Source organism: Meleagris gallopavo, chromosome 22 (assembly GCF_905368555.1).
Source record: "Meleagris gallopavo chromosome 22, MGAL_WU_HG_1.1, whole genome shotgun sequence".
In the NCBI taxonomy this organism is placed as follows: domain Eukaryota; kingdom Metazoa; phylum Chordata; class Aves; order Galliformes; family Phasianidae; genus Meleagris; species Meleagris gallopavo.
The window spans coordinates 10,727,147-10,742,287 of record NC_139425.1 but is presented as its reverse complement, the minus strand read 5'-3'; the positions used below and the strand labels follow the sequence as shown (position 1 = coordinate 10,742,287).

The 15,141-nt window shown below is 54.6% G+C and overlaps 2 protein-coding genes across 4 annotated transcripts; both read right to left on the bottom strand.

Annotated features, from left to right (window-relative positions):
- Window positions 1-1,106: 1,106 nt before the first annotated feature.
- On the bottom strand, window positions 1,107-3,473 carry LOC146542979 (E3 ubiquitin-protein ligase RNF182-like). Of its 2 annotated transcripts, XM_085242036.1 has the most exons (3): window positions 3,132-3,473; window positions 2,844-2,950; window positions 1,107-2,237 (listed from the first exon to the last, which is right to left on the bottom strand). In XM_085242036.1, exons 2-3 carry the CDS (start codon window positions 2,902-2,904, stop codon window positions 1,555-1,557), a joined length of 744 nt encoding a protein of 247 aa, XP_085098162.1. In that variant the 5' UTR covers window positions 2,905-2,950; window positions 3,132-3,473; the 3' UTR covers window positions 1,107-1,554. The 2 variants fall into 2 exon arrangements, with proteins under 2 accessions (XP_085098162.1, XP_085098161.1); XM_085242035.1 differs by having other exon boundaries at window positions 2,565-3,473.
- Window positions 3,474-3,620: 147 nt separating this feature from the next.
- PCIF1 (phosphorylated CTD interacting factor 1) lies at window positions 3,621-14,865 on the bottom strand. Of its 2 annotated transcripts, XM_085242023.1 has the most exons (17): window positions 14,837-14,865; window positions 14,517-14,628; window positions 11,949-12,087; window positions 11,629-11,753; window positions 11,072-11,209; window positions 10,537-10,667; window positions 10,148-10,302; window positions 9,794-9,941; window positions 9,509-9,592; window positions 8,664-8,763; window positions 8,304-8,466; window positions 7,455-7,627; window positions 6,866-6,952; window positions 6,251-6,435; window positions 5,672-5,765; window positions 5,286-5,461; window positions 3,621-4,692 (listed from the first exon to the last, which is right to left on the bottom strand). In XM_085242023.1, exons 3-17 carry the CDS (start codon window positions 12,070-12,072, stop codon window positions 4,452-4,454), a joined length of 2,124 nt encoding a protein of 707 aa, XP_085098149.1. In that variant the 5' UTR covers window positions 12,073-12,087; window positions 14,517-14,628; window positions 14,837-14,865; the 3' UTR covers window positions 3,621-4,451. The 2 variants fall into 2 exon arrangements, with proteins under 2 accessions (XP_085098149.1, XP_010720884.1); XM_010722582.2 differs by lacking the exons at window positions 14,517-14,628; window positions 14,837-14,865 and adding an exon at window positions 14,095-14,225.
- Between the last annotated feature and the right edge of the window lie 276 nt (window positions 14,866-15,141).

Genomic DNA, 15,141 nt, shown 5'->3' with positions numbered 1-15,141 from the left:
TGCCACCACCCCTCCGCCTCTTGACGCCCATGGTAAGTGATGCCCAACAGCTCTCGGGGGCCTGCGAACCCCTCCAAGCCTGGGGAGCTGCAGCCCCCACCACCCCCAACCCCTCTGTGCCCACAGGTCCCTCCACCCTGCGCAGTGCCCACGGGGCTGTGCCCGCCCTGCTGCCAACAGCCCTTGCCCGCTGAGCCAGGGCGGGTGAAGGCAGGAGCAGCACGGGAGAGCAGTGCAGCACTGAAGGCCTGGCTGGCCCGGCACCCCCGCAATCCTTACCCCAGCAAGGGTGAGAAAGTGATGCTGGCCGTGCTCAGCCACATGAGCCTGACGCAGGTCTCCACTTGGTTTGCCAACGCGCGCCGGCGCCTCAAGAAGGAGAACCGAGCAGGCTGGGCGACACGTGGCATGGAGGACAGCGAGGGGACCTTGTCACAGCCCCCCCCCAGCCCCAGCCCCCAGCAGAATGGGAGCAGCCTCATAGGGGTAACAGGTCCTGGGAAGGATGAGCAGCTGCACAAACCCAAGATCTGGAGCGTGGCAGCAATGGTGGCACCTGGCCCTGAAGAGAGTGGGGGGATAGAGGGAACACTGGAGCAGAAGTAGGGCCCAGAACCCGACCAACCCCCCACCGCTCCCATGAAGCCCCCAGAGCCTCACCAGAAATAACTGCTTTGGTGCCCACCCATCATCCGCCCCATCCCAAGTCCACCACCACTCAGGGCTGAGGTGGTGCAGAGAGCACACAGCACTGTGTGATGGGGACAAACAGGGGGACAGGGACACAGAGGGATGGGGACGGGGGGGAAGGGGAATGTGTACAGAAGGGACATGGGAGGGAGAGGGTGACAAAGGGCATCAGGAGGTCGTGGCAAGGGGAGGGAGAAGGGAGCGCAGGATGTGGAAGGTGAAGGGTACGGGGCAGAGCTGAATGCTGGTTTTTAATGTTCCTAAGAACTAGGAAACAGAAATCAAAAATAGACTTTGCTCTTCCTGATAAAAGTAATAAAGTGATTAGCGGTGTTAAATTAATCCTTAAAAAACAAAACCCACGGAGGTTAAATACAACCCAGAGGCTCTGCATAAAAACCACAATGACTACAAAACAGCTGCAAAGACGTCTTTACACACCAAAGGAATTTCTCTCCTCCGCTCCTCTGCGGTACGGTACACAGCGTCGGCCAACACGGGACTCACACACGTGGGAAGGGAGCGCGGTGCGACGGGCACAGCCCTGCCGGGAGCTCAGGAACACAGACAGAACTATTTACACTGCGGACACGGCGGTGCTGGTGCCAGTCCGGCCGCAGGACCCCGGGCTCTGCCCGCGCTTCTCCTGCACGTGCCGGGCCGCGGCCGCCGCTGGGGCCCTTCCAGGTGAGCACCGAGCATCGCGCCGCCCTCATCTGCAGAGCAGGAGGAGCTGAGACCCGGCTGAATGCTTGCAGGCTGCAAGGAGTCGAGGACGGCAGCGCCGCGCTCGGCTGGCGCTCAGCACCAGGACAACGCGCTCCGACGTGTCCCCAGCACGGGCGCAGGGCTCGGCCGCGCGGGTCAGGGTGAGGGGAAGGCGCAGAGCTCCCGGCACAGGCACTGGCAGAGGCTGCAGGAGACGCAGAGCAGGAGGGCGGCGGGCAGGAGGCTGACGAGCGCGATGCCCAGACCGTGGTGCCGGCTGAGCAGCAGGTAGATGCCGAGGGGCAGCGAGCTGCAGCACAGCAGGCACAGCGCGCCCAGCAGGCAGCGCGGGGCGGCTCGGCACCTCCGGGCGCGGCTCTTCCGCCGGCCCTGCAGCCGGACCACCTCCAGCGCGCCCAGCGCCTCCGTGGGCACCGCGCCCGCGGGCACCTCCAGGATGGTGAGCACCAGGCAGTCCGGGCCGGGCGAGGGCTGCAGCACGCCGGGGGACAGCAGGACCTCGGGGGGCGACGGGGGGTCCCCCTCACGGCTCGTCGGCGGCGCCGGCCCCTCGCCGTCGTCCCGCGGCCGTCGCGCGTCCCCGCCGGGCACCGGGCTCTGCCGGCGGCAGAAGGGGCAGCGGAGCCGTCGGGGCGACGCGTCCCCCAGGGCCACCATCCGGCGCAGGCATCGGGCGCAGAGGCGGTGGCCGCAGAGGAGCACCGTGGGTCGGCGGGCGCGGGCGTCGTAGCGGCTGTAGCAGATCTGGCACTCCGGCTCCTGGGCGGCGAGCTGACAGCCGCCCCGCGCCTCGTCCTCGCGGGCCATGGGGACGGGACCTGGGGACGGGAAGCCCCCGATCACAGCGCTGCGGCCCGCGGGCAGCGCCCGGCTCAGCGCCGCGGAGCCCCCGCACCGTGGCGGCCCCCTCCCCGGCCGCGGCTCGGCCCGGTTCCCACCGCCGCCGGCACCGCTCGGCCGCTCTGCGGCCCCCGCGCCTGGGCAGGGGGCGGGGGATTTCCCGAAGGCGGGGAGCTGCTCCGCACCGCACGGCGTGGAGCCCGGGCTCCTCGGTGCGACTCACCCCCATCGCACCCGGCTCCCCGCGTTCCCATGGCGCGGCGCCGCACTCCTACGGCCCCCCCGGCTCCCGCTCCCTCCCGTACCTGCGGGGGCTCCTGGGGGACACGCGGCGGGGGGTGGGCCGTCCCATAGGGAGGCGAGGGAAGCGCTGCGGGGCCGGCACAGCCGCAGGGACCGCCGGCATCCGCCGCGCCGTTGGCGTGGCAACGCGGAGCGGGGGGGAGGGGGAGTGGACGGATGCTCGGCTTCTTGGCTGAGCACAGCACCGCAGCTCGCGGGCTGCTGCAGCACCGACGGGCAGCTCCCTCGTTTGACCATCGTGACACGGCAATTAAATACTTAATGAGGTAATTGGCCATCACCTGAGGGAGAAAGACAAAGGACTCCCCCTCCTCTTCCTTCAGTAATGACACTTCCAAGCATCAGCGTGTGCCGGCGGTCAGCTGCATTTCAGGAACAGCTTGCCCTGCTTCGGTATAATGAGAAGGGGAAAAGTGCTTTGTAAGCTGCTCCCTTCGCTGCTGGAGTTCTCCGGTCTCCCTCGAATGTCACTGAAGGAGGTCAACTACCTCACCGTAGTGGGAAGCATCCCTGGAGAACCTCCTCCTCTTTTTTAACTAACAGACCATACATACCCCTGCAGCTGTTACCTGATTCTGCTGCCTCCAATTGCTTCCCTGCCTCAGGTCACCATGGAATTCCTTATGCTGTCCTTAGTCAGGTCTTTCAGCCTCTCCTCTCTTCTGTAGCATTAGTCCCCTTCCCCAGGACCGAAGCTTTTTATACACTGTACAAAGCCCACCGCCCTTTTTGTAGGCATACAAAGACATGAGGCATCTCAGCAACGTTCCAGCAAAGCCACCCATGCTTCCATGGCCAACATCTTTTCTTGATGTTGTGTACCTTCTATCACTCCACATTTCAGGTAAAATATCACTCCACACTCTGGGTAAAATACTACAGTTGGCAGAGAACTTCCTCAATAACTTCCCAGTGTTGTGCCATGGAGATTCAAAGTGTCGGTTATGCCAAACTAAGAACCAAAACCATTTTTCTTCTATTCAGAGGAAGACAGAGGTGAGGGCATGGGATGACTGCAGGCCCCTGGCCAACAGATGAGGAAAGGCACTGACACGGGGCAGAGCTGAATGCTGGTTTTTAATGTTCCTAAGAACTAGGAAACAGAAATCAAAAATAGACTTTGCTCTTCTTGATAAAAGTAATAAAATGATTAGCGGTGTTAAATTAATCCTTAAAAAACAAAACCCACGGAGGTTAAATACAACCCAGAGGCTCTGCATAAAAACCACAATGACTACAAAACAGCTGCAAAGACGTCTTTACACACCAAAGGAATTTCTCTCCTCCGCTCCTCTGCGGTACGGTACACAGCGTCGGCCAACACGGGACTCACACACGTGGGAAGGGAGCGCGGTGCGACGGGCACAGCCCTGCCGGGAGCTCAGGAACACAGACAGAACTATTTACACTGTGGACACGGCGGTGCTGGTGCCAGTCCGGCCGCAGGACCCCGGGCTCTGCCCGCGCTTCTTCTGCACGTGCCGGGCCGCGGCCGCCGCTGGGGCCCTTCCAGCCACAGCGCTGCGCACTGAGCCTCGTGCCGGCCGTCCCTCTCGCCGTCCTTCCACCCTTAGAGCGCGTCCCGGCTCCGGCCGCCCCTTCCATCCACGTATGGGCACCCGCGGGGCCGCCCGCTCCTCCTGCCGCCCACACGTGGGTCCCTGGCCCTCCAGCCGGGCCGTGGCCCAGCTCCTCTCCCTGCCGGCAGCCGGGCGCTCCTGGCGCTGCTGGGCGCGGGCGGCGTGCGGTTCGCAGGGGAAGGCTGGTGCCGTGAGCTGCTGGGCAAGAGTTCCCCGGGCCGGTGCTGCACAGCCAGCAGTCTCTCCGCCCGCCCGGCGAGCCTCCTCGGGGCCGCCGGCACCTCCCCTGCTGCCTCTCACCTCTGCGCCTCAGTTAGCATTGGGCTCCCGGCTGCTGCTTTGCTCGCGGCCCAGCTCTCGCTCCTTGTCTGTGGAGGAGGTGGACGAGGAGGAGGAGGACGACGAGGAGCTGAGGGTCCGGCCTGAATGCTTGTAGGCCGCAACGAGTTCCTGCAGCCGCTCTGGCGTGGGCTCCCACTTGGCAAAGCCTGCGCTGTTCTGCAGGAAGAGGACGGCGGTGTTGTGCACAGCCTTGTAGTACATCTCCTCCCTGCAAGGAAAGACAGCAGGCACTCAGCATCTCCCGGCAGCCCGCCTGCCAGTAAGTCACACTACTACAGGCAAATTCCTTCCCTGCCACCTGCTCTTCCTCTTCCCGCATGTAGGTTTTAGGACAAGTATTCCTCTCTGCCCTTTTCACTCATTATTATGTGGAAAAGAGGAAGGAGAGTGCCTTCCTTCTGAACAATACGAAATTGCTGAGCCACTCTGGCATTTGGCAGCCCAGGAAACGCTGCTCAGCTGTGGCTTGCCAAATGATAGAGCTGGCAGAGGGACACAGAGCATCACCACAGCACTACATGAGATAAACAGTTCATACTGGACTTGTACCCAAGAAATATGTCACTCAAATCTTTTAATTAGTGAAATACCTCAGCAGTCATTAAATGAATGTGAAAATCCACAACACTGTGGATTCTACAACACTTCTTAAAAACCCAGGACGATTTCACGCTGCACAATCTTTCCTTTTCCCTTCCTTCCATCGATTTCCACTCGGGATAAGATATCTCAGTCACACAGCTTCCCTAAGAGGCAGCTCATCAGAAAGGCACCCTGGAAGGACCCACAGGGAACGCCTACTTTTTGCAGACATGCTGAGACCCGCTGCGGTATTCGTGATCGAAGGCTGACAGGATGAGCTGGTGCCTCTTGAACTTGCTCTGCTCCATGCGGGTCAGGGCGGGTGTGGGAGGGTCCCTCCACTCAGGGATGAAGACAATAAAGGACAGGGGCTCACTGGAGCTCTCCAGCAGTTTCTAGTCCAAAAAGAAAACAATCTTAATCTTGGCTGAGCAATGACACACTTACTGCCTTCTATGAAAAGGAAACAGTTCTGCTTCCAGAGCAGTACAGCAGCAGTGATTACCCTCTACTTTTTGAATGACAGCCTTGTTATGAGCATATAAGAGCAGTGGGGAGCAGACGACCACACTGCTCCATTCAGAACAACACAGGAGTGAACATACCTCAAAGTGAGAGACCATGGCATCCATCAGCTCCTCACAGAACGGAGGATTTGCCTCAAAAGACCCACTTATAGGGAAAAAATCCAGGCACGGGCTAGAGGAAAAAAGATCACTATCAGGGAGGCTAGACATCTGACTGCTGGACCTTAAAAAACATTCATTTCCTCACAGAAGACACTCATGCTCAGAAGGACTGAATTCTCAGCAGTACAGGGCCTGCCACTTCTCCATAGCAGAAACGATCACTGGGACACACTCCATCTGTGGTCACTGAAGGCTGACTGCTGATGCAAGCTGACTGCTTGAGGGCCTCGTTCCTCCTTTCCTCAGAACAAGGGCAAACACTGACAGACCTATAAACCGCATCAGACAGCTCTGGCTGGACTAATGGCACACTGCTGGATGCTTCACGGCCAATCTGTGTCCACTCATTGCTTTCAGTGGGCCTGAAGCACACATCCTTCTGCTCAGCTACTGCCATGAGCTGCCAACACGTCAGCCTGTCCTGAATCACTGCTCTGCACACGTGCACGCACCCACACAGACACATGGCAAAGGGCACCAGAACAGAAGACTCACCCCCTGGATCCAAAATACCCGTCTGTATCCAAGAAGGCCGAACAGTACTGTTTAAAATAGCAATTCAGTGGCGAGGCAAAGCATTCAAAACTCACTCCAAAGAGCTTGTGGAGGGCTTCAAAGACGTGCACGGGAAGTGCCCCCTGCAGGCCAGTTCCTTCATACAGACCCACACCGAACATCATCTGAGGAGAGCAAACCCCGGTGAGTGGTGCCTGCACTTGCTCTTCCTGCTGCTCCCTTCACAGAATATGGACCAAGGCCTACATGTCCACACACTCGCTCGTCTAGGTATGCAGGGCCCCCTCGTCCTCTCTCAAATCTCTCAAATTCATGTAGGTCCCCTGAATGTACCTAGGAACACTCTTTAGATACTTTCTCCAGCTCAGGTCCTGTCAAACTGTCAATTTTTACATATATTCCCCAGGAACCTTCAGTTAGGCTTCACAAAAATGTCAATAACTACTGAAAGCTCTTCATCACAATTTATCCCCACCACTGACTCACTTAAAGCCCCTATTTTGCACCAGGCTCCGAGAGCTGTGGACCTCCCAGAGCAATGACAGTAAGTTCAGTTCCCCAGGTTTTTTGATGCACAACAGCAACAAGAAGTACCTGGTATCGACGGAGAAGGCACCAAACCCTGGGTAGGAACTTTTCAAAGCCAGAGTCATCAATGCAACTGTACCGATAGAGAAGCCACTGGAAGAGAAGGCCCAGCCATTAAAAACAAACAGTATCAACAAAGGCAAAGCAGCCAGAACTCAAACATATCGTGACATGAGAAGAAACACCGATGAACAAAAGGAGCAGGCAGGGTTCTGCATGAAGGCCTTTTAGCTCATCTGCTCTTACTGTGGGAATGAACTGCAAGTTATTCATTAGCATGAATGAGTGTAACAGATCAGCAAGTCTCTCTCAGCAAGGGCTGCCTTCTTGTGAGTACAACCATTCTTGCAGCACAGCACGTACCAAAGCATACACACAACACCTCCTAAGAACTCCCAGCAGAAGGCTGACCCTGACTAAGGAAAATGAAGCTGTCCTGATTTGTGCTACTATTAGGGCAACACCAGACAGCCTCCACCAGGTCAGTGCTCTGTCCCACTGCACGGCCCCTTCTTGGAGGAAAAGGAGAAACGAAAGCTCTCGTGAAAGAGCAATTTGCAACAGCAGTCATGCAGGCATGGCAGTCAGCTCTTACCAGCTTGCTGAAGTAGTTGCGGCTCACTTTCACCATCTCCCCCTTGTACCGCACACATGCCACATTGTTTTCCATGTGCATTTCCACACTGGGGAGTGGTGGGGAGGGGATGGCCAGTCTCACTGGGTAACAGTACACGAGCCTGTCCTGGACTTCAGGAGCTTCTACCTCAGCTATGGAGAATAAAGAGCAAGGCAGCCCATTAGAATCCAGGGACATCTGGGATAGATCTTCCTTCCACCTCGGAACGTGCACGGACAGGAATACGGCTGAAGAGCAAAGTAATCTCTCCAAACCACAGGGGTGGTCCTTCACAGATCATGTAGGCAGCTATCTAAGTTCAGAACTGATTCCCAAAATTCCATCACCCGCAGACAGAGCACGGAGAGGAACCATAGCACAGTACTTCTCCAACTGTAACACAGTCAACCTGTAGACTTCATGCAACCATTCCAACACCATAAGGCATGCTCTGGGTGAGTAAAACAATTTCCTTGTTGTCACTGTTATTTCAGTTTGCTCCAAAGTTATTCAAAAGCCAGCTAATACTCCCAGGCTGTTAAATGCAGGAGGCAAAGGAACCTTTCTGCCACTTTGTGGTCACCTATCTTGGACAGAACCTTACCCTCAGCTTAGGCAGAAAAAAAAAGAGAGCTAAAATTAAAGATCAGCCAGAAGGAATCATGAACACATCACTGGGTGTAAACACAGGCAGCAAAAACAAGCAGCAAAAGGCAGACACTGGAATCTGGAGGGAGAATGTCTGAGGAGGGCTAGGACCCAAAAGGCTAAAGAATGGTAGCGATGAAAGAAGCAGAGACCAAGGAAGAAGGAAAAGGTTAACTGTACCAGATATATTGTTTTCTTTGAGGATGGCAAGATGCTTCTCCCGGATCCGCTTGACATATTCAAGGGATATGTAGTAAATCTTACTGCAGATGCCTTCAACAGAGTCCTTTGCTGCAGCAGACACGTGGGGCCCACACTGCTTGCGTAGGTGCTCCAGGCGGTCCTGCAGAATCAGAGAACCAGAGTCCCTCACACAGCCCACCACCTGACCCCCAGAGGTGTGCAGAGTCTCTGAACCTTTGTTGCTTCCATTTCACAAAGCGGAGGAAATGCAATCACAGCCTTTTGAGGAAGGATCTTTATCTGGCCCTGAACACCCCATCCTTTCACAGCCCCACTGCACTCAGCTGCACAACTGACCATGTAGTCCTCCTTAGAAGCAGAATGGTCCCGTCGCAGCCAGCTGAAGGTGTCCTCCACATTCCATTTCACCACCTTCCTGCTGTCTGGTGATGCACTCCTGCATAAAACAGGCAAGTGGGATTAAACCCACAGCTGCAGGGCAGTATATTCCATACCACCACAACAGTCTTTTGTTAGCGGGGGAGCAGTGCTGACCCCTCAAGGCCCTAGCTGTCACTCCCCTCCAGGCATCCTGTGCAAAGTGCTTCCAGACATTTTAATGACATGAGACTGCCATGCTCTCGCCAAAACACAGTGTAACTGTCTGCTGTCCTCTCCTGTGACAGGAAAAGCAGATGAAGGGTTTATCTATTAGGAGAACGGCTCATTTTGATCTTGCCTCCCATTATCAAATGCAGCCATTGCCAGGAACTTGCAACTCTGAGAAAACTGCCCTGTTAACAAGTGTCAGTTTAAATTCTGTCCTGTGGCAGAGCTCTTCAGAAAAAATACACGTGGCTAAATAAAATACCATTTTAAGTTTGTTCTTCTTTAATATCAGTGAGTGTCCAAGCACTCTTCTACTATCTGAGGGATAAATGACAAAGGCATTCCATATTCAGAATTTCAGATTCTTGCTTGTCTCCGCGTGCATTCAGCTTCCCAGTGTTTGATTTCACTATAACATTACCATTAAAAGACAGCTCCAGAACTACTGTTTTTCCCTCATGTGTTCCTAACTTTGCTTCTCCTCAGTAAGATGACCAATACTGAATAAAGAGTGATATGATAGCTCCTCTTAAAAGTTGCCATGAACTCCTTCTCATTTCTGAAACTGGCAGCACTGCAAGAGGAACTCCTACCTGGATTCAATGAGCCGTTTTGCAGCCTCAGCATACTTGAAGAGCAGTCTCTTGGCTTCTTCACGGAACTTAATTCTGGATAGCCTGAGGTAAGTATAAATTCACACGCATCAGTTTCACAGCTGCCACGAAGGCCAGGTCCAGTTCCCAAAATTGTACACCACCAGCACCTCACCACTTTATCAGCAAAAGTAAAACACAAAAGCAGAAAACTAAAGCAGGTAAATCACTGGACTAGCCCAAGACATAAACAAGTCCAAAATTTGTCCTGTTTTTCAACAGTACCTGATGGGAATGTCATTCATGATTTCTCTGAACATGGAAGGAGACACTACTGGCTCGCAGTCACTCGGTAAAAGAGGATCTGTCCCTTTATCCACCACCTTCCTCTCCAACATCCAGCGGTTAAAAGACTCCCTTGGGGGATCAATCCCTGGAGAAGCACAAAAAAAGGGTGAAATTGCATGACAAAGAGACGTCCAGAAGCTCGGACAAGAATCATTACATTGGAGGTCAGCTTAATGAGAATATAATTATCAAGTAAAGAAACCACAGGGAGGAGAGACAAGAACCAGAAGGAAGAACAGTGCAGTACTGCAGGATTGAGAACACAAAAAGGGGAGCACAAGAGCAGCTTACCTTCTCGCTGCTGGCAGAGCTCACGATAATGTTGCCGCAACTTGAGAATGAGCTGGGATCGAAGCAGCTCTACTTCAGGGTGTGGAGAAAGCACTTCAGATGGTGCCCTCTGCTTAATCACTGCATTTGTTTGAATATCCAGGTCCCAGTATACTCTATGACAGAAAGAAATGTCATCAGGACGATCGGATCATTAGCTAATTAGCGGATATCATTTTTAAAGATGTCTCCTGGGGCTGTTTTACCAGCCAAAAAATTGAACTATCAAAGACTGCTTGCAAAGACAGACAAGCCTGCTATGTCCCCCAGGTTATTCTTCAAAGACACTTGGAAAACCAGCTGTATCTACCCTATCCCCCCCAGAACAGAAATAAGTGGATACAACTCACTCAGTTGGTCGTAGAAGAGCTGCCTGCTGCTTATCTTCAGGTGAAACACACCACGCCTTCAAAACAGAGGATCCTGGAATACTGGGAGAGCTGGGGACTGGTTGAGTGGCTGGGGTCCCCGGAACATCCGACTGAGAGAGTAAAAGATGAATTACTGCCCTCACAGAGAAAGGCAGAACGGAGGAATCACAGTATAGCTAACAGCCCTGTGCCAGAGCTTCACTTAGGATAACCACTGAATCGCTACAGCATGTTTTGTTTGCACTTAAGTTAATGTGGACACGTGAGCTACCACGTTTCTGTCATAATTTGTTCTCTCTCAGCTCTCATGATCCACCTAAGGCTGTAAGAGAAATGGCAAATCGGCAGGATGTGAGCATGCTTCCACCTTTGTATTTTTGGTGTGAGCCGTTAGAACTTGAGCTGTTTGAACTGATCTTGCACAGTTTAAAAAAAAAAAAATAGGTCCAAGCTCTGGACCCTCTAGGTTTGAATTCTGACGACATCTTTAAGACTATTTTAACACTCAACTCACCTTGGGCTTTTTCACACTGTTGCCACTTGAGGGAACCTCCTCAGAGAATCTCCTCTTCCTTTGCTTGCTCTCCACTGAGGTCTCTACCATTCCACCTTCCAGTGGCATAGGAGCTGCATTCAATCCCAGAGGGTCTGACTAAGAGCATCCAAACAACAGTACTCATTAGTTCATCAGCTGCTACTGCAGAGTACCAAAGGCAGTAAGTCCTTTTAATTTTCCTTTGCACCACCCCCAGCTCCCAAGTGGACAAAAGTAATGACACTAACACACCTGCAGAAAGCTAAACTTATCTTCTAGACTTGTATCTGAACCATTTATTTGGCCTGTTAGTTTGAGACTTAGATGAGAAAAATGCAACACAGCTCCCCCATGGCAAGTTTGTTTAAGCAGTGCACCTGAATGAGGAACTTCATTGTGTTTCACCAGATCCCAGCCACACACTGGATGGGAAGAGGAGTTCTGCAGATACAGAAGACCCTCCCACACAGGCAATGTCATGTCCCATAAGAATATCCCAGTGTTAGCACAGCCCCTTGAGATACGTGCTTACTTACAATGACATCATGCTGTCCCAGAACAGGCATTTCCCACAGGGACTGGTTGGTGAAGCGATTGAAGTAATACGGACGATTCTCCCTCTTGCTCCAGCACTTCTCCCAGCCAGCCTGCACCAGCTCATCTGAGCACACAGTCAGAGAGTCAGGATAAGATCAGTACTGGAAAGCTCTACCATTCAGGTCCCCATTACCATCAGTGCACACTTCAACAAGCATCGTTCCTCAACTTTCTCAGTAGCCCCATTCCACCTTCCCTTCCTGGCTACTGGGGCCCATCAGAACCCTGTGCTGGGCTTTGTCAGAAGCAGAATCAGTACCTGGGAGGTCCTGTACCAGTCGCATAGGTTTGGGGGAGCTGGGCTGGTTCTGGTTGGAGGTGCCAGGTGAGTGACTCATTAGAGATGCCTCCTCCGCAGGGCTTCCGTGATTCTCATTGGCCATTTCTCAGCAACCACACTAGAAAAATCAGACAAAAAATCCATGTCACGGCAGGAAAGATCCCAGACCCACTTGGCCTATTCAAAGTACAAGTTAACTGCCAATAAAATGGGCTTGAACCAGTACATACAAAATAAGACCTAAGTCCTGAAAAACACCAGTTATCCCAGATGCACCTAGAACAGTACATCAGGGAGTTCTTATGGCCAGCACTCAAAATACTCACTTTTCAGCTACATCTCTCTCCTAGGACTGCAGTGTCTCATCCCACACAGCAGTGCTGAGAGCACAGAAAATAAAACATGCTTCACTGTGAACATTTACCATCCCCTACCATACTAGCATTATGAGCCATATCTGGTCTGTTATCCCTGGTGTCAGTTTAAATTAGTATTTACACACATATAACCATATGCAATTTAAACAAAAAGCAGTTATTAAAAAACTTCTGCTATACAAAATAGCCCTGCTGCTCCACTAATAACAGCTTTGGTGGCTCACAGGACCACAGGCTAGGAATGAGCAACTATGGAATTATTTTCCTGATTATGTTCCAGACATGGACTAACTGTCAGGACCTTCAGGCTGTTTAAGCCTCTGGTATTTTTGCATTTACATAACAACAGTTATGCAAAAGAAAGTCTGTTCAAAATGTAACGCTCCTCTTAATCATCATTTAATATTATCAGCTGCAGAAGAACAGCCAGGTTTTTCCTCTCATTCACTCTTCTTCCCCCAGGGAAGTTTCTGAAATAGCACTGTTGAGCCAATTACTACAGATTGCTGCAACCAAACTGGGAGAAACGAGGCGTTTTAAATAATTACTGTCTACCTCCGTTATTTAACTCTATTCAGGCCTTTGGAGATGCCCTATGCAATGTCAGAGCTGCATGCACACAATGCTGTTGCGTACACATAATCCTGTATTAAGTGTTTCTAACTGATCTGAACTCCCCGTCCTGTCCATAGAAACATCACCAGGCTTTTCAAAGGAAGAGAACGGTGAGAGCTCAGTTCAAGAATGAGCAGGTAGGTTCTTGCCAGGCTGTCTGCAGCACTGACAGTGAATCGGTGTGATGCAGGGCAGGACTGAGGAACACCTGCTCCTGCCAACTCCTGGGAAGATGTTTCCATCCTTCCCTTGGGGTAAGCATGGAAAGGTGCAGGGTACTGCAGAAACCTGGAGTAATGGCCTCTGCTCACAGCTACGGAGATAACATCTGCACCCACAGGCAAAAGCACCTGCTACAAAGACTGCACCAATGCAATCTGTACATTTAATCACTCCAGCATTGAGTGTTGTGTAATATTTGTTTACTGACACTTCCTCCTGAACTCCAGCCCTGCTGTGACCTCTGCAGTCACACTCCAGGCAGCTGCTACCTGAGCAGCACCTCAGTACGGGCATTCTCTGCCAGAAAGCTGAGCTGAGGCCATGGGCTGCACATCAGGAACCTCATCAATATTTCATCTGGCAGGAACTTTCTAAAAATGTTCAGCCTCCTCTTCTTAAAAAGGGAAAGTTTACGTGCATTTGCTGGTGTGTCACGCAGGTTACATAGACGACATTGTAACTGTTACACAAGGATGGGAGCAGACCTCTCGGGGAGAGCCACACATGGATTTTAATAATTACAGCTTACACCAGGTGTCAGATGGGCAGCAGCTCCCAGCACCTCTTACCACTGGCAGCTCTAACCAGTGATCAGATGGGGCTTCTTGTTTTTTCTCTCTCCAGTTCATGGGTAAACTAGGACGGGGGAAGTACATAAGCAGTTCTATCACTTTATCAGTTTGGGTGAGTATCAAATCCCAGCAACCTTCAACTCCGCCAAAAGAAAAGAAACAAACTAGCAGGAATCCTGACAGAAGGAACTCCATCTTTATGTGCCTAGTGTTGTGACTCAGACAGTGAAAGGGACCCAGAGCAATGGTTTTACAGCGATTACAGTACTGCTTTATACACCACACGACGCATACAGTGCTTCACAGATACAGAACGCCGTCCCTGCCCAGAGAGCTTACAGCCTATAGGAGCAGCAGCACGAACAGAGAGCGCAGCCAGGCGGCAACGGACACGGAGCGCAGAACAGCCAGCGTCTGTCAAGGCGGGATTTCGCACGGGACGACGGCAAACGCGGACAAAAGGGCGCAGCGACGGCCCCGGGGACACGGCGGGGTTTTCCCTCGGCCCCGAACCGCGGCGGAGCGGAGGGCACCGCCTTTCCCCGTGATGCGCTCTGGTGTCGGGGCCGAGCAGCGCACGGAGCTCCCGGGGCGGCCCGCGGCGCGGGGAGCGCGGCCGGACGGCGTGCGATGCCGCGGGCGGAGCTCCCGGCGCGGAGGGCCGGGACCGAGCGAGCGCGGAGAGGAGCGGCGGCGGCTCCGCGGGCGGCCGGGAGCGGTGCGGGGCGCGGCCGCTGGGGGCGGCGCCGGGCGGTACTTACGGGGCCGCGCTGCTGCCGGGCGGGACGCGGGGCCGTCGCTCGGTGCTCGCCGCTGGCGCGCCGTGGCCGCATCCTCATAGCGGGGCGTCCCGCGCCGGGCCCGCGGGGGCCGCTGCGGAGACAGGAGCCGTTACCGGGGAGGGCCGCGGGGATCGGCGGCGGCACGAGCGCCACGGAGCGGGCCGGGTGCGGCGGCCGGCGCGTTCTAAGATGGCGGCCGCGGGCCTACGCCGCCTCACCCCGACCTGCCGCCGCACCGCCCGCCCGCCGGCCTCCCTCTCCGGCGCGGAGACCCCCGGCCGCGGGGGAGCGCCGCTTACCTGGGCGTGAGGCCGGGGGCTGTGGGCACCGCGCACCGTCGCGCTTCCCGCCGCCGCCCCACCTCCGCCTCGCCCGCCCCGCCGCCGCCATCTTGCGCCGGGACCGCGGGCCGGCAGCGCGCAGGCGCGGGCCGCCCCGCCCTAGGTACTGCGCAGGCGCCGCCGCCAGGACGCCCGCTCGCGCACGCGCGTTGTCCTCTGTGCCCGGGCGTGTGGGCGGTGCGCTTGCGCGGAGCGCGGCCCGCGCTTTTGTAGACGGAGCGGCGCGTGCGCTCCCCGCGACAGCGCCGTCTGCCCCGGCGCCA